This window comes from Asparagus officinalis, chromosome 5 (assembly GCF_001876935.1).
Source record: "Asparagus officinalis chromosome 5, Aspof.V1, whole genome shotgun sequence".
Taxonomy (NCBI): Eukaryota; Viridiplantae; Streptophyta; class Magnoliopsida; order Asparagales; family Asparagaceae; genus Asparagus; species Asparagus officinalis.
In genome coordinates this window covers 131,130,597-131,155,608 of record NC_033798.1, presented here as the reverse complement: position 1 = coordinate 131,155,608, position 25,012 = coordinate 131,130,597, and the positions used below count along the sequence as shown (strand labels likewise).

The window sequence follows — 25,012 nt, the reverse complement described above, 5'->3', positions numbered from 1 at the left end:
CAGCGGCGAAGTGCGATGAGCCGGCGGCAACACTGAGCGGGGACGGCAAGCGCAGGCTGCGGCGATTTCATGAGGTGGAGAGGAGGGGGGAGGTGATGGCGAGGATGACGTCGAGGGCTTAATCGATCTCCGGAGGCGGCGATGAACCTGAGGGCTGAGCTCGAATGCCGTCGGAGGCGTGGCTGATGACGAGGGGTGAGCTCGATGGCGAGGACGAGTAGACGGCGATGACCCGGCGGCGACGCTCAGCTGCGGTGATCTCGGGCGCTGGAGAGGAGGAGGGGAGGTGATGGCTAGGGCAAGGGGACGGCGGCGACTATATATATATATATATATATATATATATATATATATATATATATATATATATATATATATATATATATATATATATATATATATATATATATATATATATATATATATATATATATATATATATATATATATATATATACCCTTTAAAAGAGGGAGTTCCTAAAAAACTTTTCCCTCCCCAAATTAACCTTCAACCAATTTAAAAATACCCGAATTATCCCTTATCATCATCATCATCATCGTAACTCAAAAGCCCCAAATTTATTCGTCGGTTACGCCTTTCTCTACGCTCCATTATCATCATCATCATCAGAAATCTAGAAACCCTAAATTTTCCGTAGGTTACGCCTTCCTCTCCGCCCACCAGTTCATCGGTTACGCTTCACCTCAGCCGAACTCCTCAGTTCATCGGTTACGTCATCACACGATCTTTAAGTCCTCTATTTGCAAAGATGAGTATTATTGCCCTAATCATCAACGACACGCCTCTGCCATCATCTCCTCAGTTCTCAAAATTTTGCCATAGTTTAGGATCAGGAAGGAATTTCATTGAAGAAGGTATTTCTAAAATTTACCTATGATTTTTAAATTTAAAACGAATTCTACCTATGATTTGAAGAAGGTTTCTTCTTGGTCTTCAATCTGCTATACAAAACCCTAACTCTAATCGTTAGTTCTGCTCAATTCACCCTCTCCCCTTTCATTTTGCTCTAATCGTTTGTTTCAAGCGACGAGGGATTCAATATTTGAACAACAACTGTATCGAGATTAGAAAGTAAGTTGAGTTGAGTTCATTTCTGTTATACTTATTTTACAGGTTATGATTTCGGTTTTGATTTCTTGGTTAAATTAGATCTAATTTCAATTCGGACATTCACCAGTTCCTGTTCTGTTCATCCCTGGAAACGGGGGAAGCTACAAGCAGGTAAAAATCCTTTCTTGATCCATTTCCTTCTTTGATAATAGCAATTAGTTGTTTGCAGTCCTGTTTCAGCACAAAAATTTGAACTGCTTAGAAAGTGGATAGTCTCATATACGTTTGTTATCGGGTCTAATTAGCAATTTATTTGGACTATACAGCACACTTTTATTTTACCCTTCTTAGGCAACAGTGAGCTGATACTCTATGGAAGCAGAGGGGAAAATCTATCTTTTGTCATATTAGAGCAACCTGTCAATGCATTCGAGGACTTTGTATAGTGATCCAAGTCTCCGATTATGACCTGAAGGAATAAAGATGCTTGATGTCTACATTGAGTGCAGCAGACATTTAGTTGTAGTTGGGCATTGTTTTCACATGCCTAAAATAAAATAATAAAAATTTGGTAGACCTTTCATTGGTTTAGGAGGTTTCAGTTCCAAAATTAGGTGGTAGAGAATGTTGATGCTATTGTATTGGAAATCTGATAGACATAGCAACAAGCCATGTTACCTTGTCATGTTATTGTTCGCATATCTTCCCTTCACAACATGCCACTGTCAGTTTAACTTATCAGCCCTCTCTTTCCTATCAAAATCTTTCATCCTTCTTTATTTTACTTTGACCAACACATTTTAAATGGTAGATAGATTAAATCTCAGGCGTGAGTGTTACTTTTTATAGGATGGAAATTTGAATGGGTGGAGGAATCATTCTACATGCTTAGAGCAGAATTTCTTGTTTGTTTACAAACTTATCTCATCAGAAATGTTCACTTAAGAAAAAAGTTAGTTATAGGTTCATAATCCTTGATAAAAAGCATACCATCTAGGTATGCTGCTCTGACGGCTTGATCCTGTAGTTAAATGGTGCCATGGTCGGCAAATCACATCTATCATAAGGAATGTGTTTAATTGGCTAACTCCCAATCATGTGGCTGCCACATTTGGCAAGGGAAAAAGAAGAAATGACATACACTTTTAATTGGCTAACTCCCAATCATGTGGCTGCCACATTTGGCAAGGGAAAAAGAAGAAATGACATACACTTCGATTGTTATCCCTTTGTAATCCGCCTTCTCCTTGTAACTAATCAATCACGAGGCAATTAGATTTGGGTGTTAGGTGTAGGCTTGTTTGAAATATTACTTTAAACTTCTTGCATGTCATTATTCTCTGTTGGCACTGCTCTTATTTTCTTTTTATTTATACTTTGTAGTATATCATATGATGCTGAAGACTTTACGTGTTTGAGCCAATTATATTATCTTTACGTCAAGAAATTATGTGCATCTTCTGTAAATAGGTTTCTGAGACTTGGTTAACTAGAAAATTTCATGAAACCATGCATATTAATATATGCGTATAACGATAGGATGTAAATTGTAATATGCATGAGCCTTCTTAGTAAAGATCAAACGCAGTAGCCTTAATTCTCTCCCTTGGTTGGAAATGGAATGCTATATCTAGATCACACTATTTGTATTAATTGATTGTGGCCATATAGACTAATTTGCACACTATGACTGGCATTTATACTACATTGTAAGCAGACATTGACACTTAAGCATAAATATGTACAATGCATTTGTACTAATTGATGGGTTTGTTGTCTACTGTTCGTAAGAAAGTAAGTTGAGTTGAGTTCAGTCCTGTTATACTTATTTTACAGGTTGTGATTTCAGTTTTGATTTCTTGGCTAAATTAGATCTAATTTCAATTCGGACATTCACCTGTTACTGTTCTGTTCATCCCTGGAAATGGGGGAAGCTACAAGCAGGTAAAAATCCTTTCTTGATCCATTTCCTTCTTTGCTAATAGCAATTAGTTGTTTGCAGTTCTATTTCAGCACAAAAATTTGAACTGCTTAGAAAGTGGATAGTCTCATATATGTTTGTTATCGGGTCTAATTAGCAATTTATTTGGTCTACACAGCACGCTTTTATTTTACCCTTCTTAGGCAACAGTGAGCTGATACTCTATGGAAGCAGAGGGAAAATCTATCTTTTGTCATATTAGAGCAACCTGTCAATGCATTCGAGGACTTTGTATAGTGATCCAAGTCTCCGATTATGACCTGAAGGAATAAAGATGCTCAATGCATTCGAGGACTTTGTATAGTGATCCAAGTCTCCGATTATGACCTGAAGGAATAAAGATGCTTGCTGTCTACATTAAGTGCAGCAGACATTTAGTTGTAGTTGGGCATTGTTTTCACATGCCTAAAATAAAATAATAAAAATTTGGTAGACCTTTCATTGGTTTAGGAGGTTTCAGTTCCAAAATTAGGTGGTAGAGAATGTTGATGCTATTGTATTGAAAATCTGATAGACATAGCAACGATCCATGTTACCTTGTCATGGTATTGTTCGCATATCTTCCTTTCACAACATGCCACTGTCAGTTTAACTTATCAGCCCTCTCTTTCCTATCAAAATCTTTCATCCTTCTTGCCACTGTCAGTTTAACTTATCAGCCCTCTCTTTCCTATCAAAATCTTTCATCCTTCTTTATTTTACTTTGACCAACACATTTTAAATCTCTTTCCTATCAAAATCTTTCATCCTTCTTTATTTTACTTTGACCAACACATTTTAAAGGGTAGATAGTTTAAATCTCAGGCGTAAGTGTTACTTTTTATAGGATGGAAATTTGAATGGGTGGAGGAATCATTCTACATGCTTAGTGCAGAATTTCTTGTTTGTTTACAAACTGACGGATTGATACTGTAGTTAAATGGTGCCATGGTCGGCAAATCACATCTATCATAAGGAATGTGTTTAATTGGCTAACTCCTAATCATGTGGCTGCCACATTTGGCAAGGGAAAAAGAAGAAATTGCATACACTTCGATTGTTGTCCCTTTGTAATCCGCCTTCCCTTTGTAACTAATCAATCACGAGGCAATTAGATTTGGGTGTTAGGTGGAGGCTTGTTTGAAATATTACTTTAAGCTTCTTGCATGTCATTATTCTCTGTTGGCACTGCTCTGTGGGACAAGGTTATTTTCTTTTTATTTATACTTTGTAGTATACCATATAATGCTTAAGACTTTACGTGCTTGAGCCAATTATATTATCTTTACGTCAAGAAATTATGTGCATCTTCTGTAAATAGGTTTCTGAGACTTGGTTAACTAGAAAATTTCATAAAACCATGCATATTAATATATGAGTATAACGATGGGATGTAATATGCATGAGCCTTCTTAGTAAAGATCAAACGCAGTAGCCTTAATTCTCTCCCTTGGTTGGAAATGGAATGCTATATCCAGATCACACTATTTGTATTAATTGATTGTGGCCATATAGACTAATTTGCACACTATGACTGGCATTTATACTACATTGTAAGCAGACATTGGCACTTAATCATAAATATGTACAACGCATTTGTACTAATTGATGGGTTTGTTGTCTACTGTTCGTAAGAGATGAATCAGCAGAATAGATCAAATTTATCTATACATATAAAGTAACTGCTTCGTAGATTTAATTGGGTAAAGTCAGGTCCATTATATGATTCTTACAATTGATATTTTGTTGGTGAGAACTGAGAAGATATATTTGCTTCGATTCCTGATAGAATCCCATTATACTCAAATACTCCCAAATCTTCTTAATCTTCATTACTTCTTTTAATGCACAAATTATATTGTTCCTAAAGTTGTTTTATTTGTGGATGATTCAGCTAATTCCTACTTCATTGCCACGTAGCGAAAGGCGGAGAAAGTACTTATCAGTGAAGGTAATTTGTTCCTCTTCATAATGTGTGTTTGTTCATGCTCTTTTTACATAGTTCAGTTTTATAGAAACTTTCACATAGGCTCATCTTGGTATCTATGTGGTTGGATATATGCTAGGAAAGAATGACACTATGACAGATTAGTTAGTCTTAACCTGCTAAATAACTTTAGGTGATGTAAGATTATTGATTCAGTGCAAATTATTAACCAAACCCACATAATACCTGGCACAATGGAATAAAAAAGGCCCTGGTAAACGAAAAGAAAGAACTTGAGAGGTGTAGTGCATACATTGCTGTATAGAATTACATTTCACGGTTTTAATAGGATTAGTGACAAATAATATATAAATTCAATAGGATCTAATCTTTTCCCTAATACTCGGGTAATATATATTTTAATGAATTTGAATTCAAATTGTTCATTATTGAAACAAGAAACAAAGAAGAAATGAAAGGTGAGAAAATGTCATATAATGGGAGTGGTACCATCATTTTTTCCACGGTTTGTCGAGTCTTTGGATCCAAATCAGACAATTTGCTAGACTCGGTTCAACTTTCTGAGTATCAATTTCAGGATTATCTTTCACCAAACACTTCCACCACTCCATTTGATTTTGCTTGGTCAACAGTATAGAAATGGCCTTCCCATCCTCTATAAAGTTCAATATATTCAGAACATTTTAGTAAGAATAATGCAACATCATAGGAAATCCAACAGAGTCTTAGTAGTTTGTACACAAACCTATGTTCCAGAAGCAATCATCAACTCTGACAGATTGATATAGTTCCCCCTGTAAACATGATCATATGGATTAAATGAAGGTGTAAATTAAAAGGAACTATTTTAAAACTCTTAGATAATACTCCAGGATGCATTAATTTTTTAGAAAACAATTGCAGCTCACATTAATTACAGGAGGCTGTCCTTTTAGCCCGACTTTCAGATTATTTTTCTACAACTCATATGCTACAAATCTTGATTTGGTTTCAGGAGGGACTGGAATATTAATAGTGACTTCTTGAAGTGTTTGCGTCCAAGAGTATTTCTCCAGATCCAAACCATTTCCAGCATTAGGCACTACATGAAAAGAAAATGATATGTTATAATCATGTAAACTTTGCAAAAAACAACACACATGTTGAACATTCTGTAAAACATCGAGAAAATAATACCTTTTCACTTGCCAATAACTATAACCCAATCCTGCACAAAACCTCTATAATACCCCCTTATCCTCCAACATATATAAAGACAATGAGACAAAACACGGCACATAAAAAAACAACAAATTAACCCAATATGAACATTGTAAGCATTACATAACAAGATGACATGTTATTAAGACAGAGCTCATTGCTTTTGTATTGGATTAAAGGTTGTTTCAATTCCCCAAACAGCATAGTATAAAGTCTGATAGGATGCAAGAGTGACACTTTTTGACGCAGCAGAAACTCTGATAGGATGCAAGGCTCAGAAATTCATGGCTGATATCAAAGAGGCAACTTCTTACTTTTTATATTTTATACATATAAAACAATATGTTTCATGTATAAGATCTTAATTGTTTCCTCATTAAAACAGAAAAATAATCAGAGTTCATTCTTCCAAAAGTTTGTTCTCAACATGGGAAAGACATACAAGTTTCTTGTAAAGTTGGATGAAAAATCAAAGGATGAACATGCACAAGGAAAGATAATAGCACAAGAAATCCAAATCCAAGAAGACATCACAATCCTCAAAGGATGAACATGCACAAGGAAAGATAATAGCACAAGAAATCCAAATCCAAGAAGACATCACAATCAACATTGATGACGACAAGGAAAGATAATAGCACAAGAAATCCAAATCCAAGAAGACATCACAATCAACATTGATGACGATGATTTTGTTCTCAATTTACCAAAAAAGAAGATAAAGGTGGAGAAGGAATGATCAAGGGACCAAAAAAATTAAACGTGAACACTTTTTAATTATCGTTACATTTACAAATTGGTTGAAGGATTTTGAATGAACTTTTCATATGCACATATAGTTGTTTGATAACTGATGAATTTTATTTGTTAGGACAATTTATGATTTATACTTTTCATATGCACATATAGTTGTTTGATAACTGATGAATTTTATTTGTTAGGACAATTTATGATTTATAAACATATGCACATATAGTTGTTTGATAACTATTGCATACTTTGATTGTTATTGCAGTTATTAGCTTAAATTTATCATTAGATTGTGTGAATCTAGATACATATTCAGAGAATAGTTTACTTTATTACTTTAAAATTGCATGTGAACTATTTTTGGCTTATCTATACTGCACGTAAACTATTGTTGATGAGTCCTTTGCAAGAAATCTGATGACCCAGAACAGCTTCCTGAACCTGTTGAGAGGAAACAACAGCTTTCTGCAGAGAGGGTAGCTAATTTTACAAAATAGTTATTCTAATTTATTTCTTTTAGTAGTCCAAATTGAATTGTTTCTGCTTTGTGACATGGACAGGTTCTCAGTATTCTTAAGAAATCTTATTCTGTTCTCTCTCTCGGTGAAAGAAGTAAATGGAAGAGGTACCGGTTGTATGTTATATTTTCAGGTATCCAGCCAGGAGACCAGCCTTCTTGCTAGATGTCCAATAATATATGCTCATGCTCATGATTATCACATTAATTATATTTCAAATAACAGGTTGCTTCATGCATATTGCCTTTCACTATATAGTGTTATATTATTCTTGCTAGATTGTTTTTTATTCATCTAAATCTGTTATAGATTGATCTTATATGGAGTCCTACATTGGGCACTTGTCCAGATCAGTTTATCGTGTCTTACAGTTATGTGTGTATTTTATTATGGTTTAATATGAAACAACTACCATAAATATTTTGCAAATATGGATATATGTCAATAGTGTACATGTGAGGTCCATCACATGACTAAACTTTCTCAGTTTAGATCTATCTGCTTGACACACCTTCTTAAACTGGAATACACTCCCAATTTGCAATATTTCGTACACTTCAAATTAAAACTTTGGGATTAAGTTTCTAAATATGTTTCCTTTTTAGGCGTTGAATCATATTAGACAAATTGCAAAAGAAACCAGTGATGAAATTGCTTATGGTGGTGTAAGACAACCTGCTGTATTGAGGACATTTAGCCAGCGATTGAGCAAGTAAATCCTTGTCACCATTTTTGTGCATAATCATTGTTAAATCCTTTATGTAGTGCTCTTAACTTCAGGCTCACTGAATGACTTCCAGGGGTTTCAATGATGCTGTGAGTGGGTTTACGGATGATGGTTGGTCATTATTGGGCAGTGATGGCGTTGAGGATGTGACAATTATGATAAACTCATCACCAAATAAGCTTTTTGGATCTCATGCCAACTCTTCCATATTTTCTCCCATTGGTGGGGGCATCTTATGTGCAAAGGCCTCTATGCTACTGCAGGTTTCACTCTTACCTTCCGGGTTTATAAGATACCTCTATCTGATATCAATTTAAAGTCAAACTTGAAATACTTTGGGCTGCTAATTTAACTCTGATATCATTCATTGTAGAATGTGCCACCAGCTTTGCTTGTTCGGAAAGCCACCGGCTGTAGAGGGATCCTTTGTCATGGCTTGGTGAGATTGCTTGGTTTATTTCTCATGAAGATGGTAGAGCTATTAAAAAGATCTTGTGTGCTGCCTTTGCTGCTTCTTTGTATCATATTTGGAGAGAACGAAATGCTAGGAGATTTTAGTCTTGTATTAGCAGGGTTAATGTCATTGTGAAGAGGATTAAGGTTGATATTATAGCTAGAATGTTACATAGTAATCAGCCTTCACAGGTCCAGTTTTGGATGGTCAACTTGTAGCTGTTTCTTGCTTTTGTGAGTTGAGTGGATTGCTTGATTCTTTCGTAGAGTATGCTGTATAGCTGGGTATGCCCAGTTTTTGATTGTACATGAACGTTCGCAGGTTAACGAAAGTTTCATTTACCTTTAAAAAAATTGAATCAATTCTTTACAAAAGTAAATTGTCCCATAACTATTCTTTTATTATATTGTAAGTGGGTTAATAGCATTCTGAAGCTCAAATTATTTTTTGTACAGGATTGGGGATGTCGTCAGGATTGTTGGGTTCCTAAACTCGCGCATAAACCACAATTTCTATGCTAGAGAGCCTTCTTCTTAGCACAACATTGATTAGAACACAAACAAAGATCTGAATGCAACTTTACCTTCATTTGTTTCGTAGATGATGTAACATGATTGATTCATTGCAAATTATTGCCCAATACAACATAAAACCTGGAACAATTGAAGAAAATATATATGTATGTAGATATTAGGCTGCATAACAAGTCAACAGAGCTTTAATCGTGAATGGCGCCAGTCAACTAACTCTTTATTGAGCTTGCGTTTTAGGTATGAACCAATTTTCAACATAACAATTTTCAAACAAATTAACATTACTATACATACATTCTAATGCTAAAGATCTGGTTTATTTCTCATGAAGCTGAGAAGGAAGCCCTACACAAAGAAGAGAAATTCGTCAAAAGCCTCAATAAGGAAATGAATGACTTGGCTCAGTTAATTAAATTATACCTCCTTCCCCTCGAGTCACTGGGGGTGGTGGAGATGTAAGGACTGTAGCTGCATCGACTGGTGAAGTTGGTCGCACAGCCGGCTCAACAGGGTCAGCCTCAGCGAAAGCTCCTGTTAGACGCAAAACAGAAACATCATATTATAGTTGCATTAGTCAAGGAATTGGCTAGTCCTATAGTTAGCTTGAGAAGATCTGGTTTATTTCTTTGCCTGAGCCTCATCACAACATCTGCTACTTGCTCAATCTTAATCAATCCAACAAAATATATAGGATTCACATTGACTTGTATTTGGGGAATGATTGTTGCTTGTTCATTACGCTCATCGACAAGATCCTCGACAAATTTATGCAATCTCCTTCCAATGAGATATCAGTTGTTTCTAATGGAGTTGTGAAGATTAGTGAACCAAACACAGAACCTCTTGGCACAAAATAACAAGATGAAGAAAAAGCAACCAAGCCAAGCAAAACGATATAGTGCACAGTTAATGATCAATGGATAGCAAATCAAAGGAAAAAGATCTCTGGCAAATACATATGAAACACAAAGTGCAATTAGAAGCTTCGAGATGAAAAGAAAACCCAAGGTTTTTCAAAAAAAATTAGTGCAAAGACTTAGAAAGACTATAACGTCATAAGCTTGGATTTACATACACATCATCAAAATTAACTTTTAGGTATATTCTTGTTATAGGAGGAGGAAGGAAACTATGGCCAATAGAGACAAGTTACCTCTTGAAGATGTACCTGGAATCACCGAACTAGGTCCTTCATTGGCAGACTCCCCAACATGGGCGGTCTCTGTAGGCTTTTCTACCTGGGGCGGTGAGTCAGGCTCACCAGGAGTATAACGTCATAAGCTTGGATTTACATACACATCATCAAAATTAACTTTTAGGTATATTCTTGTTATAGTATTTGATTGATCAATCACCTTTTACATACAACAACTCTACTATCGCATAATTGATCCCTACATATAAATTTATTGTTAAAACATTTAAAATTATATCAAATAAACTTATACCAAATATTTCCCTAAATATCATTATAATTTAAAATAATATTAAAATTTTTACCAAGTGCATTGCACGTGCAATCCAACTAGTATATATATATATATATATATATATTCATGATGCCCTCGGTTCCATTGACAATTCAATGGGGATATTTTGGCCAGTGAAATGGTGCAGACTTTCGGGAAACCTGCGCGCTAATTAAAAGGGAAAAGAATCCTATAGAAACTCATGTTTATATTAAGAAGCGTGTTAGGTTATATATCTTCATTTTGCTATGCTCCTTTGTGTTCTTCTGAGAGCCCTCTCCACAAGATATTTTTCGCCTAAAAAGGCACAGGTCAAAAATCATCCCGTGGCGGCGCACGATACTAATTTTCAACATCCGCCTCAAGGGCCGCTTGCATGGTCACTGCACTGAAGTCAAACAGTACCCATCTCAACGTACGGACAACTTTTCCGAGTATTTCTCTCCTGCGCATGCAGTTACACGCAGCTGACCGCCCTTCTCACGAGAAATTAATCAGCGCAAACAATTGTCATCTGATTATGAGTTTTGCGTCAGGCCCTTCTGTCCAAACTCCCCCCGCGATTGTTGTTGCATTAACGAGCAAAAATTGACCCGCCTGTCGACGCCGGGGCATTTAATTTACGCGGAGAAACCGAAAAATAATTAGTTAATTTTAAATAAATCCCTCAACTCATTGAATTCGTTATAAGGTCTCAAGATATATATAATTTTTCTTTTCAAATAAAAAACTGATCTGGTTATTACTTCTACTGTTTATTAGAGGAACCCATATCTAAATAATTTAAGAACTAAAGGATCAAATATTAATTTTAATTATTTGAGGGGTCAATTTCTAAATGAGTTACGAATGGGCAGGAGGTGATAGCATTTTTTTCATGATTTATGGGATTGATCTCAAAATATAAGAGTTATAGTTATCAAGCCAATAACTTTAGTATATACAAGCAAAATTGACTCGCACGTTGCTGCGACATTTATGTGATGAAATGAAAAATAGTGGTTAAGTACTTTGCTTACAAAATTGTTTTTTAACTTGTGGATAAAAATATTTTAGGATTTACAATATTGGTAAATTTGTGTGAACGAAAAAAAAAACGGTTTAAGCATTTGGTTAAAAAAATTTAGCTTGTCAAAAATATTTTTTTGTTTTGTGTTATAAATAAATTAGTACAAGAATTTTTTTTAAAAATAATGGTTTAAGCATTAGGATAATTCTAATGCCTTTGGTAGTTGTATTGTAGATAAAGACAAAAAAATAATTTTTTTAAGCATAATAATGTGGAGAAAGCCAAAAAAGAAAAGCTTATTTTTATTTAGAAAAATAAATACTAGCTAAAGTATCCGTATGATACTAATGACTTGGTAATCATTATGTACACAAATTAGTATGGTGAAAAGAAAAAAATAAAAATAAAATAAAGGCTTATTTGATTTAGAAAGAAATATTTTTGAAAATTAGTCCCTCACAACTTCAATAATTTCATATTAGTCCCTCAAATATCAATAATTGCTCTTTAGTCTCTCAAATTCTAAGGAATCTCGTAATTTGGTCCCTTAATGATGAAAATAACTCTTAGTTATGATTTCTTTCTTAAAAATAATTTTGCTCAAAAAAAAATATTATTTTCACTTTGGTAATCTAAAGTTTACACCTTTTAACTTTAATACCAAAGGTTTTTGACAATTAGATACCCTAAAGTTCACACCTTTTTAGTTTTCATACCTCAAAGTTTTTTCTTAACACTTTTGTTAAGACAAAGTTTACATCTTGTTAACTTTGACACACAAAGGTTTTTTTGACACTTCGATACATTAAACTTTTTTCTTAAACTTAGGGTATTAGAGTTTAAAAAATTTTAAAACATTGGGGGTATCAAAGTGAAAAAAAATTAGAATCTATAAGGTATGAAAGTTAAAATTTATACAAACTTTAGGGTAGCAAAGTGTAAAAAAGGTTTGGCGTATCAAAGTAAAAAAGGCGTAATTTTTGGGGTATCACTGGGTCAAATTAATAAACATGTGGATATCAAAGTTTTAAAATAGTGTAAACTTTAGAGTGCCAAATAACAAACAACTCTTTAAAAACATTAGATGATGGTATTTTGGATATTGAGGGGTAAAATTGCAATAAAAACTAAGAGGGTGTTTGGGAGGGCCTATTATTTTGAACCTTATAAGTTAAGTTGGCTTTTAGCTTTTCTGATAAAAATGCTATAAACATTGTTTGGGTAGAATAGTAATTTTTTTTGTCAAACCTAGCTTAGTTAGGTGAGCTTATAAGCTATTTTTTTTTAAAGATGGGGTATACTAGCTTTTCAAAATGAGGCTTATAAGTGAACTTAATTTGTTATTTTACCAAACAAGTAGATATAAAAAAAACTTAACTTAAAAGCTAGTTTGACCAAAAAAAAAAGCTCCCCCAAACACCCTCCTAGGATTTGATGGAGTAATGAGCAATTACTTAGATTGGGATACTAATATGAAATTATTGAAGATTTGAGGGACCAATATCTAAGCAGCGCTATGTAAAAATACCCTCTAAAAATGCTAAATTGCAAATAACCCTTTAAAAATATTAGATGAGGGTATTTTCATCATTGAGGTACCAAATTAGAATTTGATGGACTAATGAGCAATTCTTGAGAAGTGAGGGGCTAATATGCAACTATTGAGAATTTGAAGGACTAATCAGCAATTAGTGAGATTTGAGGGGCTACTATGCAATCATTAACGATTAGAGAGACTAGTACTAAGGGGCTGTTTGGTTCGTTTCCTTGATATAGAGAAATGCAATTCCATGTAAAGAAACATAAGTTTTGAGTTTTCCAAACTTTTCCAAGAAATAAATTGTTTTGCTTTGGTTCGCACATAAAAAATGGTGGGAAACCAATGTATTTATTTTTCTTGTGTTTGGTTCGCACAGAAAAAAAAGAAAAACTTTTGTAAACAAAGCAGAGAAGGAAAAAATCTGACATGGCAAAGTTTTCATCAATTTCACTTGGTTGGGAAAGGAAATCGGAGAGGAAAAAAATATTAGTTGGCGACGATTTCAGCAGAGTTTTCCCTCTTCCATTCGAGCGAACCAAAGCGGCACAAAGAAATGGACGGAAACAAAAAAGCTGACGTGGAGGGCTAAAATTCTGACGTGGAGGGGTTTTCTGAGTTTTTCACCCCTTATAATAGCGAACCAAACAACCCCTAAATAATAACCTTAATTTAAAAAATGGTTGGGTGTGTGTGTGTGTGCAGAGATTCGAATTTACAATAATTGGGAATTACTATTCATTTCTACAGTAGCTACAGTAGTAACCCCAATAACTTTAGCATATATATAAATGTGGTCTCTAAAAAGTCTGACCACAACAACATCCAACATAGGTGCACCCAGCAGTGTTTGACCTTGTGAATTTGGAATGAATGTGTTACCTAAAGTTATAGTTGTGTTAAAATAAAACAAAATGCTACCGTTAGGGTTACAATACGCACACGGTGTAACTAATTTTGTTGCACATACCTGTAAAATATGGTTTTACCCACTCATATTAATAATCTAGACCGTTCATTGTTATCTACATGCCATCAAATACAAGTGAATGGAAAATTATGGTGTTTGAAATTTTCCATACCATAATTCAGGTAAGTCAAAATCAGGGCCGGTCCTACCTTAAGGCAATTAAAACATTTACCTTGGATCTCAGCTTGGGTAGGGCCCACACGGGATTCAACGTCAGGCTCCAGCCATATCCTAATGATGCAAGGATTCATAAAATATAAACAGCTTCCTCTCCAGAGTCGAGAGGATTTTGCGCTTACGGGTCGGGTCGGTTAGGTTGTTAACGCCTACCTAATCCGTTATTAGGGTTCGAAATCGTAATCACACTACTCATTCATCGTACGTTCACGAGTCATTCACAGTGACCTATAAATAATATTTGTAGCCGCTTCTAAATTCCCTATCTATTTCAGAATCTAGGGTTTCTCTGTGAGCAGGCAGCAGTCCTCTCTCAAAGGTGACTCCTTTTCCCCCTTTCTTCGTAATTTCTAGGGTTTGCTTGTTAATCTCTCTCAAGTAATCTAGAACAAATAGCATGATGTCTCGTTTCCTTGATATTTTTAATTTTCCAAGCATCTTTCATGGGTATACTGGATTCGAATATGAGTATGATATGTAGCTATTATCAAAATTGGATGCTTACGGATTTTTTGTGTTAATTGTTTCATACTAGAAGAAGCTGATGCATTTACTTTGGTATTTGAGAATAATTTTTGTTTTAAATGTCGTAGGTGGTATACTCATTAGGTGCTCTAGTTTAAGTTTTCACGGGGAGTTCCATATTTTATGTCAAACTAGATAGGAAGGTCGGACTGAAAGTGTTAAAGCAATAAAATTTTAAGCTCCAAATATAAGAGATTCTTTGATTCAATTAGCAGAAATTAGTGCAGGTCCAAAGATAAAAAGTGAAGCCAATAGCTTAGCAACTTATGAGATCGAAAATTTTGAATTCTTATTAGCAATAAATATTTGGTATGACATATTGTTTGCTGTTAATTCAATTAGTAAAATCTTATAATCTAAAGATATGCATATCGATATTGCCATAGATCAATTAAAGGGTCTTATTGTATATTTAGAAAACTATAGATAAAATGATTTTATGTCTGCTTTTAATTCAACTAAAGAACTTGCTAATGAAATGAACATACAACCTATATTTCGTGAAAAACGTAAAATTCATAGAAAAAAATAATTTGATGAAAATATTGGTAATGAAACAATATTTAACGTTGAAGAATCTTTTTGTATTGAATATTTTTTATACATAGTTGATAAATCACTTGGCTCAATTAAAAGTAGGTTTGAACAATTTAAAACGTATGAATTTTTTTGGTTTTTTTGTTTGATTTAAAAAAATTAAAAGCTTTAGATGATATTAAATTGAAAGAATATTGTCTTAATCTCGAAAATGCACTAAAACATGATGAACATTTAGATATTAATAGACTTGATTTGTTTTTAGAATTGAGAGTGCTTAGGGAAATTTTAAAAGTAGAGATTAATAGTCCAATTGAAGTGTTGAACTATATAAAGTGGTTAGATTCTTTTCTAAATACTTGTATTACTTATCGTGTATTATTGACTATACCCGTAACAGTTGCTTCCGCTGAAAGAAGTTTTTTAAAATTAAAATTACTAAAATCTTATATAAGATCGACCATATTACATGGTAGATTGAAAGGTTTAGCAATATTATCTATCAAAAATAATATGTTAGAAAATATTGAATATAAAACTTTAATTAGTAATTTTGCAGCTCAAAATGTAAGAAGGATGAGATAAAATCTATTTTGAGTTGTATTTCTTAGCTAGGCATCATCTAATATTTCGCCTTGGGCCCCAAAATTCCTAGGTACGGCCCTGGTCAAAATAACCAAAATATGAGACAGTTGTGGTCATTTTCAGGTCATTAGATGAATAAAATAGAATTTTTTTGAATCTATGGGGTTTTTGGTCTCCGTATAGTTTTAGGTGCGTAGATCGCAAGGAACGATGTTAATCATTAATATTAATGGTGAAATGCGTATCTTTACAAGTGTGTAAGTGAGTTAGTCACACTTTGTGTGCATTGTAGCCTTTAGTGAACTACTATATATCTATTTGATATGCCAAAGCATTTTCGTAAATCCAAAAACCCATTCATATTTTTTGTATTATGCAAATCCTAAAATTAATTTCAAATTTTAAAGATTGTAGGATTTCCATTTATAATATAATATACGCAGTTCAGATACATAAATATATATATGTTAAAGAGAGGTTTTTCGTGCGCATGTGAAAAGATTGAATGCGGAGAGCGTCCATCATTATATATATGGGGTTTTTGGTCTCCGTATAGTTTCAGATACATAAATGCGGCCCTTGTTTTATCTCCAGATGGATTGTATTCAAAAACAATGCGGCTTGTGTGCAGCCCGACCCGACCCGACCCGATCCGGTGGAAAGAGTTTAGATAAGATTATTGGGAGAAAGTCTTCGTCAGAGTTAAAACAAATAAATAAATAAATAAATAAATATGCACCTAATGAGAATGGAGGGAGGACGACGCAGGTAGGAGTGAATAAATTATTTAATTAATTAAAGTGAGACGAATCTACCGCGTAGACCCACAGCAAGGGTGGGGGGGGGGGGGGGGGGAGCAGCTGCTGCTGGCTTTTGTTTGCGTTTGGTTTTTGGTTTTGGTTGGGTGCAAAAGAAGAGGGAAGGAGGAGGAGGAGGAGGGAGGAGGAGTGGTAATCAATAAATAACATCTCAAGATAATAAAATGGGGAATTGCATGGCCCACCGCAAGCATCCGACAGCCTTCTTGCCTCAGGATCCACCGCCAGCCGCCTACTTCGAACTTCAGGTTCCCATTTTAATTAGGGCTAGGCTCTCCTCTTTTCCTGCTGCCGGGTGGCCTAAGTCTCCCCCTCTTACATTATCCTACAATATATTGATTTCCAAAATCATCCCTCTGGTGCGGGCTTACCGACGCTTTATTTTCTTTGGCCTCTGCTGAAGTTTATATTAATTTGTTAGGTTTTGAGAACATAATCCAGTGAACTCAGAGCGTAAACACAAAGCCTATATTCAAAGTAGATATGCTTTTAATCGATAACAGTCGGGTTGTTAGTGTTTTTTTTTATATTCTAAAAAAAATAGTTGCAGGCAGATGGAAAACGCGGCACGGCGCGGCGGCGGCGGCAACCAGGGCAGAGCAGGCTCAGGAGGACTACGCCAAGGTTGTGGCGACCGTGTCATGGCAGCTCCAAGGAATGTGAGAAGGACCTGCGGCGGCAGACGGTGGGTAGCAGAGATGTAATTCACATTCACACATGGTGAATTGAGAGCAGCCACCAAGAACTTTCGTCCCGACCAGATTCTTGGAGAGGGAGGGTTCGGAATCGTCTACAAAGGTGTTATAGATGAAACCGTCAGGCCAGGTTTCAGTTCCTCTCTGGTCGCTGTCAAAGCGTTGAACCCTGATGGCTTACAGGGGGATAGGGAGTGGTTGGTAATTGTCTTCTTCTTCCATTCTCTTCGTCTACATCGTATATATAGGCATGCACGCGTAATCACTATAACAGTTGCCTTCACACTTAAATCTCCTTGATCAGACACCTGTGGTGATGCTTTAGTAACTGTTTTATTTACCAATTACATCAAAGTTTCACTCTTTTTGGTGAGGAGATTACCATGGGCGAGTGACCATTGAAGATTTCCGAAAAAGGGAAGCTTCTTGAAAATTTATGACGCCAGCATGAGCTGCATGGAACTTTATTTAGTTAAGGAGCCGTATGGAGCTTGTGTGGGTTTGATCTTCTATGACTTTGTCTTGTAGGTGTCCCGGCCTGGAGTTTCTATATTAAACTTGACAACCCAAAGGGTCCTTTTTGAGGAATCAACCTAAAAAAATCATGTTAATCCCAAAAAAACTCTTCCTCCTAAAAATATTCACTCGCAGATGGATCCACTTTAAGTTCTTGGGACAAACAAACCGAGGCATTGTACTTTCACCTTGGAACTTTTCCTGGTGTGCACAGTAGGAGAAATAGCAGGTCAGATACAACTGTTTTCCATTTTCAGATAACCTTTAGAAATAAAAAGGTGTGTGGTAGTCAATAGCATGCCAAATATTTTGTACAGGAAGTGAAGGACCTAGTAGGCTTTCTAGTGCTAGATTACCATGAAGCAAACATATGTCACAATTCCTCGATGTTTGAACAAATAATTAACGTTTTCTTTTTCCTTACTTCATGCAGACTGAAGTGAACTATCTTGGGCAGCTTAGCCATCCAAACCTTGTCAAACTTATTGGCTACTGTTGTGAGGATATGCACAGGCTACTGGTCTATGAATACATGGCATGTGGAAGCCTCGAAAAGCACCTGTTCCGACGTATGTATGGTGAAATGCTTATGTATACTATACTTCACCGCCATTGTTGATGGTCTTTCTTAGTTTAGTCACATATTAGGACGCAAAGTTCATAAAATGAAGTTTAGCTATCATGATGGTACTGCTATAGTCTTTAATTGTACAACCTGTCAAATCTTGGATGGTTACGATACCAAAGCAAGACATTACTGATTAAATTATACAACAACAAAGCCTTTATCCCAAAATTTTTAGGGGTTCCTAATTAAATTATAATCGATAATTTACTAAAAAAAACAAAGGTTATATCCTTGAAACCAAGGGCACATAGCATGGGTGTGCATTGGCATAGGAGAGAATTAAGTAAAGAGAACCTTCAGGAGCAATTAGTAAGTCCAATCAAAGAGAACTGTGTTTAGGACTTAAGATTATCGTATCTGATAATTCAATCCTTTATTCCAATTCCTTGTAAGATGTCGAAGATTCCATTTATAGAACTTGGACTATCAAATGGATACAAAGCTTAGGCTATGAAGCGCTCAATGTGGATTAGAGTTATTTTGATCATCCATTGCCCTCCCTCCAAATGCTCTTTAACGATAGCCACCACATTTATGCCACCATGTGTGATCTTGCTTTAGGTTACAATTATTGAAGATGTAATCCATGATTGCATGCCTTGTACCATATTGTACTTCAATTCAAAACCTCAAGCGTGAAGCATAGAGTACTGAGAGCCCAATATATCTAATCATGGTGGTAGAAGAGATGGCTATTAGGTTCCTTAATGAAATAGGAAAGAACACTTGATGCCCCCTAAAATATTTCCAACTTTGATCGTGAGGCCCCTTCCTTTTTGAGATTCAGAAGGTAGTTTGCCACCAAGAAATTCTTTAGGTACCAATTTTTAGAACCAAATGATACTTTTTTAAAGCAAATTTTGGTTGTGGATTAATGACAGAAATTAATGACTAGGAAGAAAATTTTCGAAAGTGGGCAGCCTCCAAGTCTTAGCCATGTTTGACCGGTTGTCATCGGATAAACTGATCAAAGATCATGACTTGTCCGCAGTTCCTGTGTCTACTTATCCACATTCTTGCCAATATAGAAGCTTTTAAGAAAGTTCTACTGCTGGGGCTTTCGTACATATTTGAAAGAAGCTGAATTTCTTAGGTTGTTTGGCTTATGTATGTACTTTTGGGGTATGAGGATTATGTTAGCCTCACCGAAAGAAATTTTAGATGCATTCAATTATTAAGAACACTTGTCAAATGTAAAAGAGCATTCATATGGATAGGCTACCAAGTGTTGAACTCATAAGTTCAAATATCCCAACTTAGGTTGTCAAGTTTCAGCTTCAACCTATGAAACTGATATGACATTGTTGAGCTTGTGTTTGCTAAAGCATATAATTTTAGTAACGAATTCTCATATAGCGTGATATTGTAGTTAGTAAGCTATGGGAGAAAGTTTGGGAACTGAAAACCAACAATTATAAACAAAACTAAATGTAAAAGATTGATATGAAAGTAAGAGATTCTCTACCTAGGTAGCATGGACATAGATACGGACACGGGACAATGGCAAATTTGTAAAATGTAGGATAAGGGGACACAGATACACACACATACAATTATACATACATGATCAAATATTGAATGAAAATACCAATAACATTTGTATGTTTCTTTTTATTATCTATGACAAGTTTAGTGTTGATTGCATGGGATAATACAGTAGGTGTTTATTTAAATAAGGAGTTTTAATTTTTGGGTTAAAAAACTAATTGGTTTTGAACCTGATATTATAGGAGAGACTAGTTTAAGGTATAAGTAATAGGGAAATCAGATTTTTCTTTGAACCACGTGTCCATGGTGTGTCCGCTAAGAGTCTGTGACCGACACGTGTCAGACACGGACACGCCTCCGTGTTACCTAGTTCTCTACCCATCCATGCTCAGCAAATATTTCAAACAGTTTTTTTTCTGCTCTGATAAACCGCTATAACAACCCCCTTTCTACTTTGTCAACAGGGTTATGTCTTACAATGCCGTGGTCTACTCGAATAAAGATTGCCTTAGGTGCTGCAAAAGGGCTTGCCTTCCTTCATGGTGCCAGAAGACCTATTATCTATCGTGACTTCAAGACATCCAATATATTGCTTGATGCTGTTTGTATTTATCCTTGACCATACCGTTATCGTTCTGTGCTTTTTTAAATTTTTTGCTTGGATTTACTTGATAGGAATTCTCCTGATCATCAAGTTGTGAATTTTTGAAGTCTTTCTGATGCAGGACAGGACAAGGGAAAACACTAATGCCAAATTAATCAAGCAATCACACGGGATCCTAAATATGGGTTCATTCCAATTATATGCATGCAATGATCATTTAAACAAGATCCACATATAGAAAACAGTAACCAATGATATTCGTAAATCGACTACATGTTCTATAGTGTTGCAGGAACAAGGTTTGAATGTGCGATTCTGATTAGAGATCACCTGCGTATGATTTGGTGTGAGTTCCTTACACCCTCAGGTGATCTCTAATCAGAATCGCACATTCAAACCTTGTTCCTGCAACACTATAGAACTTGTAATCAAAGATTGCCTTAGGTGCTGCAAAAGGGCTTGCCTTCCTTCATGGTGCCAGAAGACCTATTATCTATCGTGACTTCAAGACATCCAATATATTGCTTGATGCTGTTTGTATTTATCCTTGACCATACCGTTATCGTTCTGTGCTTTTTTAAATTTTTTGCTTGGATTTACTTGATAGGAATTCTCCTGATCATCAAGTTGTGAATTTTTGAAGTCTTTCTGATGCAGGACAGGACAAGGGAAAACACTAATGCCAAATTAATCAAGCAATCACACGGGATCCTAAATATGGGTTCATTCCAATTATATGCATGCAATGATCATTTAAACAAGATCCACATATAGAAAACAATAAGCAATGATATTCATAAATTGATTACAAGTTCTATAGTGTTGCAGGAACAAGGTTTGAATGTGCGATTCTGATTAGAGATCACCTGAGGGTGTAAGGAACTCACACCAAATCATACGCAGGTGATCTCTAATCAGAATCGCACATTCAAACCTTGTTCCTGCAACACTATAGAACTTGTAATCAATTTATGAATATCATTGCTTATTGTTTTCTATATGTGGATCTTGTTTAAATGATCGTTGCATGCATATAATTGGATTGCACCCATATTTAGGATCCTGTTAGACTTTTGCATACATGGCTAGTTGCATGCACTTAGTTGTTTTCTAGGTTACCATCTGTTTTGTTCTTTCTCACATGGACTTTCCAAGGATTCCCATCACCTTCATAGCCCTATATGTAATTCATTATGCGTTTTACATAAAACAGGATTACAATGCAAAGCTGTCAGACTTTGGGCTGGCAAAGGAAGGACCTATGGGAGATGAAACACATGTTTCTACTCGGGTGATGGGCACCTATGGCTATGCAGCTCCTGAGTACGTAATGACTGGTGAGTCTTTGTCGCTGTTTGGAAGAGTATTACAATCATGTTTTTTCTTTCTTTGTTTCCTTTTCCCCCCTTTTTGCGAGAATACAGTCACTTATTTTCTTCCCTTCTATTTTTTAGGTTTGATCATATTTAGCCCATATTTTGAATGTTATTGCACTCGAATTAATTGCATCTGAGGTGTTAATATTTTATTTTTTTGTTTAGACAAGCTCGTAATAACAGTCATGGTGTCATGCTAGAATATATGACTTCAGTATTATAATTTTTAGCCGTATATATTTGAAATAGCTTTACTCGAGTTAATTTGTTTGAAACAAACAGGCTTCAATAGTTTCTTCCTTTCTATTTTGATCCAAAGGTGATGTGTTTTGTTTTACAAACTCTAAATATTAATCCTGTATTGTCTATTGAGTTAATACTGTCTTGACTACATCCTATATGCACAATTAATCTGGGAAACAAGAAAATGTTTGTTCCCTTTTTCTCATAGCACCTGCTACTTAATCTTAAATCTATGTACCTCACCACCAACACCTTAAAACTTGGACAATCAGCAGCGGTTTGTTCTTAGACTAATCTGTGTGATTCAAATAATATATACGGAACAGGTCATTTAACCGCCAAAAGTGATGTGTATGGTTTCGGAGTTGTGCTTCTTGAGATGCTGATTGGAAGGAGAGCAATGGACAAGAGCAGGCCAAGCCGAGAGCACAACCTGGTAGAGTGGGCTCGCCCACTCCTCATCCACAACAAGAAGTTGCTGAAGATAACAGATCCAAGAATGGAAGGTCAGTATACGGTTAAAACCTTACAGAAGGTGGCTAACATAGCATACCAATGCCTTAGCCAGAATCCAAAAGGGAGACCAGCCATGAGCCAGGTAGTCGAGACCCTGGAAAGCCTCCAGGACCTGCCTGAGACCACACAAGATTTGCAGCTGCAGGGCAGTGAGACTGCTGTCACCCTCTATGAGGTTCCTAAAGAAACAGGTGCCATTGTCAATGGGCATAAACCCAATGGTGCACGAGAAGAGGGTAATAAAAACTCAAGCACGACAAGAGAAAGCAGAAATGGAGGAAGGAGAAGTAGGACGAGGCCAGCAAATGGAAGAAGTAAGAGTGAACCCCCTAAGGAACTACAGTTATTCATCCCGTCGCCAGATTCTGATGGCCCTTCCCCACCTTCTACTTGTAAGGCAAATGCAAAGCCATTAATTGATGAGATTGATATGCATAATAACTCCAATAATATTTGACAGATACTGTCGAGGCGGTCTGTTGAAGATGCCTTCAGTACTTCTTAATATATAAAGTGTTTAAAATTCACAACCACGATCTGGACACTGTACCATGCGTCGTCAAGATAACCAGTAATTTATTTTCCCAAGGAACATAAATAATATCAATAGATCCTGTGGAGGATTCAAAGTTGAATGCAGAAATGCTATAAAACATATAACTCTGCGCGAAAAGGAGCCTCTCTAGTTTTGAGAAATAGCAACTGTTATGATGATGATGATGATGATCCGTAGGAAAGAGAGATGTTGTCACTGATTTTACTTGTATTATTTATGTATTTTCCTACCCTTTTGTGCTACACACAGAAGAAAGATTTAGGCGATAGCATTAGCAATAACAGACCCCTACCTCTAGCACCAGTCAAACAACTGTTAATTTGGATTCCATACTTGCCAACTTAAGGTGCAAATATTATAAGGGGGCATTAATCAATTATCTAAATGCAGCTAAGCGAGATGTTTCCATTTTCTCACTAGAGTGAACATTCAACACGAGAATTCCACAAATTGTCGCAAATCAACTAGACTCATCCAAAGGGAATTCATAAAGAGGAAACGGAATGAGCAATTCATCAGCCTTTACATAGAAAATATAATTCAGTACAGCTTGGAGAGCAAAACAGAACATGCAGCTCCAGCATCCACCTTAAGAACATCATGCTTCTTTTTACCATACCATATTCTAACTTGTGCAGTCTTAAGCATCAAAATCCAAGCAAAACTGACATCTTACATCAGTGCACACCAACAGGAAAAGACAATGATGTTAGCATGCTAGTCTTCTGCGCTGTTACCATGTATTGCTAGAACCACCCAGATGAAAACCCATGTGTTTCTTCTTGTCAGAAGTCGAAGGAAAAACTACAAACTAGCTACATGGCAACGATCAACTCCTAGTAGCAGGTACCAAACTTTTGCTTCCTTGGGATCTTCTGGGTACAACAAGCATTTTCCTAAAAGAGAACAAGTAGGAAACTTCAGTTGAAGTAGCAAATTCAGATCTGTCAAGAGTTATCTGCATCTACAGGTATCTAGACAGACAAAATATTGTCCTTTCTATATTACTTAGAAATAACTAAAGCTATAACATGCCATGAATACAGGAATGTACGACTTAGTGTATTTTTAATATAACATTGACTGTGAAGGAATGAGTAGAAATTTATACTTCGTTGAGGTTGATGTTAGAAAGAAAACAACAGGAGTAAAATTGATGTAGAAAATCAGTAACAGAAACAAAATCCTGGAGCATTAGCATTACTTCATGGTACATTGATAATCTCTGTTTGCAGCATTAGCATGACGTTATGGTACATTGTTATCTCTCTTTGCTGACGTGTGACACTTGCATAACCTTACAAGTGTTTGGTATCTTGGCATGTTCTCTGCAGCATTTTGCTTTAAGATATACGTTTGATTAACTTGAGTTGTGAATCTTTGGATGAAACCCATGGTGGTTTTTGTGTGAGTGTGTAGACAAGAGTAGAAAATTCAAAAACATCATACCCAAAAAACAGTATACAACTAAAACAAATCCTCTACCTGTAGATCATTCAGCCCAATAGTGGGCAATGCTCCTGCTAAATTAGCAACCATTGTACTTTAATTAATAAATCTTATCTGAAAAATTACACGTATTCAATCACATAATATATCCA

The 25,012-nt window shown here is 35.7% G+C and overlaps 4 protein-coding genes across 8 annotated transcripts in view; 2 read left to right on the top strand and 2 right to left on the bottom strand.

The window, feature by feature from the left end:
• On the bottom strand, window positions 1,193–6,318 carry LOC109842646 (protein BOBBER 1-like). The gene is given in 6 exon segments (XM_020411493.1): window positions 1,193–1,303; window positions 5,470–5,528; window positions 5,531–5,635; window positions 5,726–5,774; window positions 5,889–6,061; window positions 6,279–6,318. Coding segments are annotated over 6 exon segments (537 nt in total).
• LOC109842645 lies at window positions 6,465–8,809 on the top strand. Its single transcript, XM_020411492.1, has 9 exons — window positions 6,465–6,482; window positions 6,566–6,631; window positions 7,341–7,406; window positions 7,491–7,555; window positions 7,674–7,707; window positions 7,758–7,823; window positions 8,054–8,160; window positions 8,249–8,438; window positions 8,549–8,809. The coding sequence occupies exons 1-9, from the start codon at window positions 6,465–6,467 to the stop codon at window positions 8,762–8,764; spliced, it is 828 nt and encodes a 275-aa protein (XP_020267081.1). The 3' UTR covers window positions 8,765–8,809.
• On the top strand, window positions 17,461–23,388 carry LOC109841415 (probable serine/threonine-protein kinase PBL17). 3 transcript variants are annotated; one of them, XM_020410380.1, is made up of 6 exons: window positions 17,461–17,685; window positions 18,434–18,569; window positions 20,581–20,628; window positions 21,165–21,253; window positions 21,934–22,057; window positions 22,666–23,388. In XM_020410380.1, the coding sequence occupies exons 2-6, from the start codon at window positions 18,506–18,508 to the stop codon at window positions 23,310–23,312; spliced, it is 972 nt and encodes a 323-aa protein (XP_020265969.1). In that variant the 5' UTR covers window positions 17,461–17,685; window positions 18,434–18,505; the 3' UTR covers window positions 23,313–23,388. The 3 variants fall into 3 exon arrangements, with proteins under 3 accessions (XP_020265969.1, XP_020265968.1, XP_020265967.1); XM_020410379.1 differs by lacking the exon at window positions 21,165–21,253 and having other exon boundaries at window positions 20,581–20,717; XM_020410378.1 differs by lacking the exons at window positions 17,461–17,685; window positions 21,165–21,253 and having other exon boundaries at window positions 18,428–18,569; window positions 20,581–20,717.
• Window positions 23,869–25,012, bottom strand: part of LOC109841414 (TORTIFOLIA1-like protein 2) — a 15,211-nt gene continuing 14,067 nt past the window's right edge. For all 3 annotated transcript variants that reach the window (XM_020410376.1, XM_020410374.1, XM_020410375.1), the window contains exon 8: window positions 23,869–24,307. Coding sequence is in view for 2 of the 3 variants with exons in the window: in XM_020410374.1 (XP_020265963.1) it covers window positions 24,241–24,307 (67 nt within the window). In the remaining variant the exon portion in view is untranslated. The remainder of the gene's footprint in view (window positions 24,308–25,012) is intronic.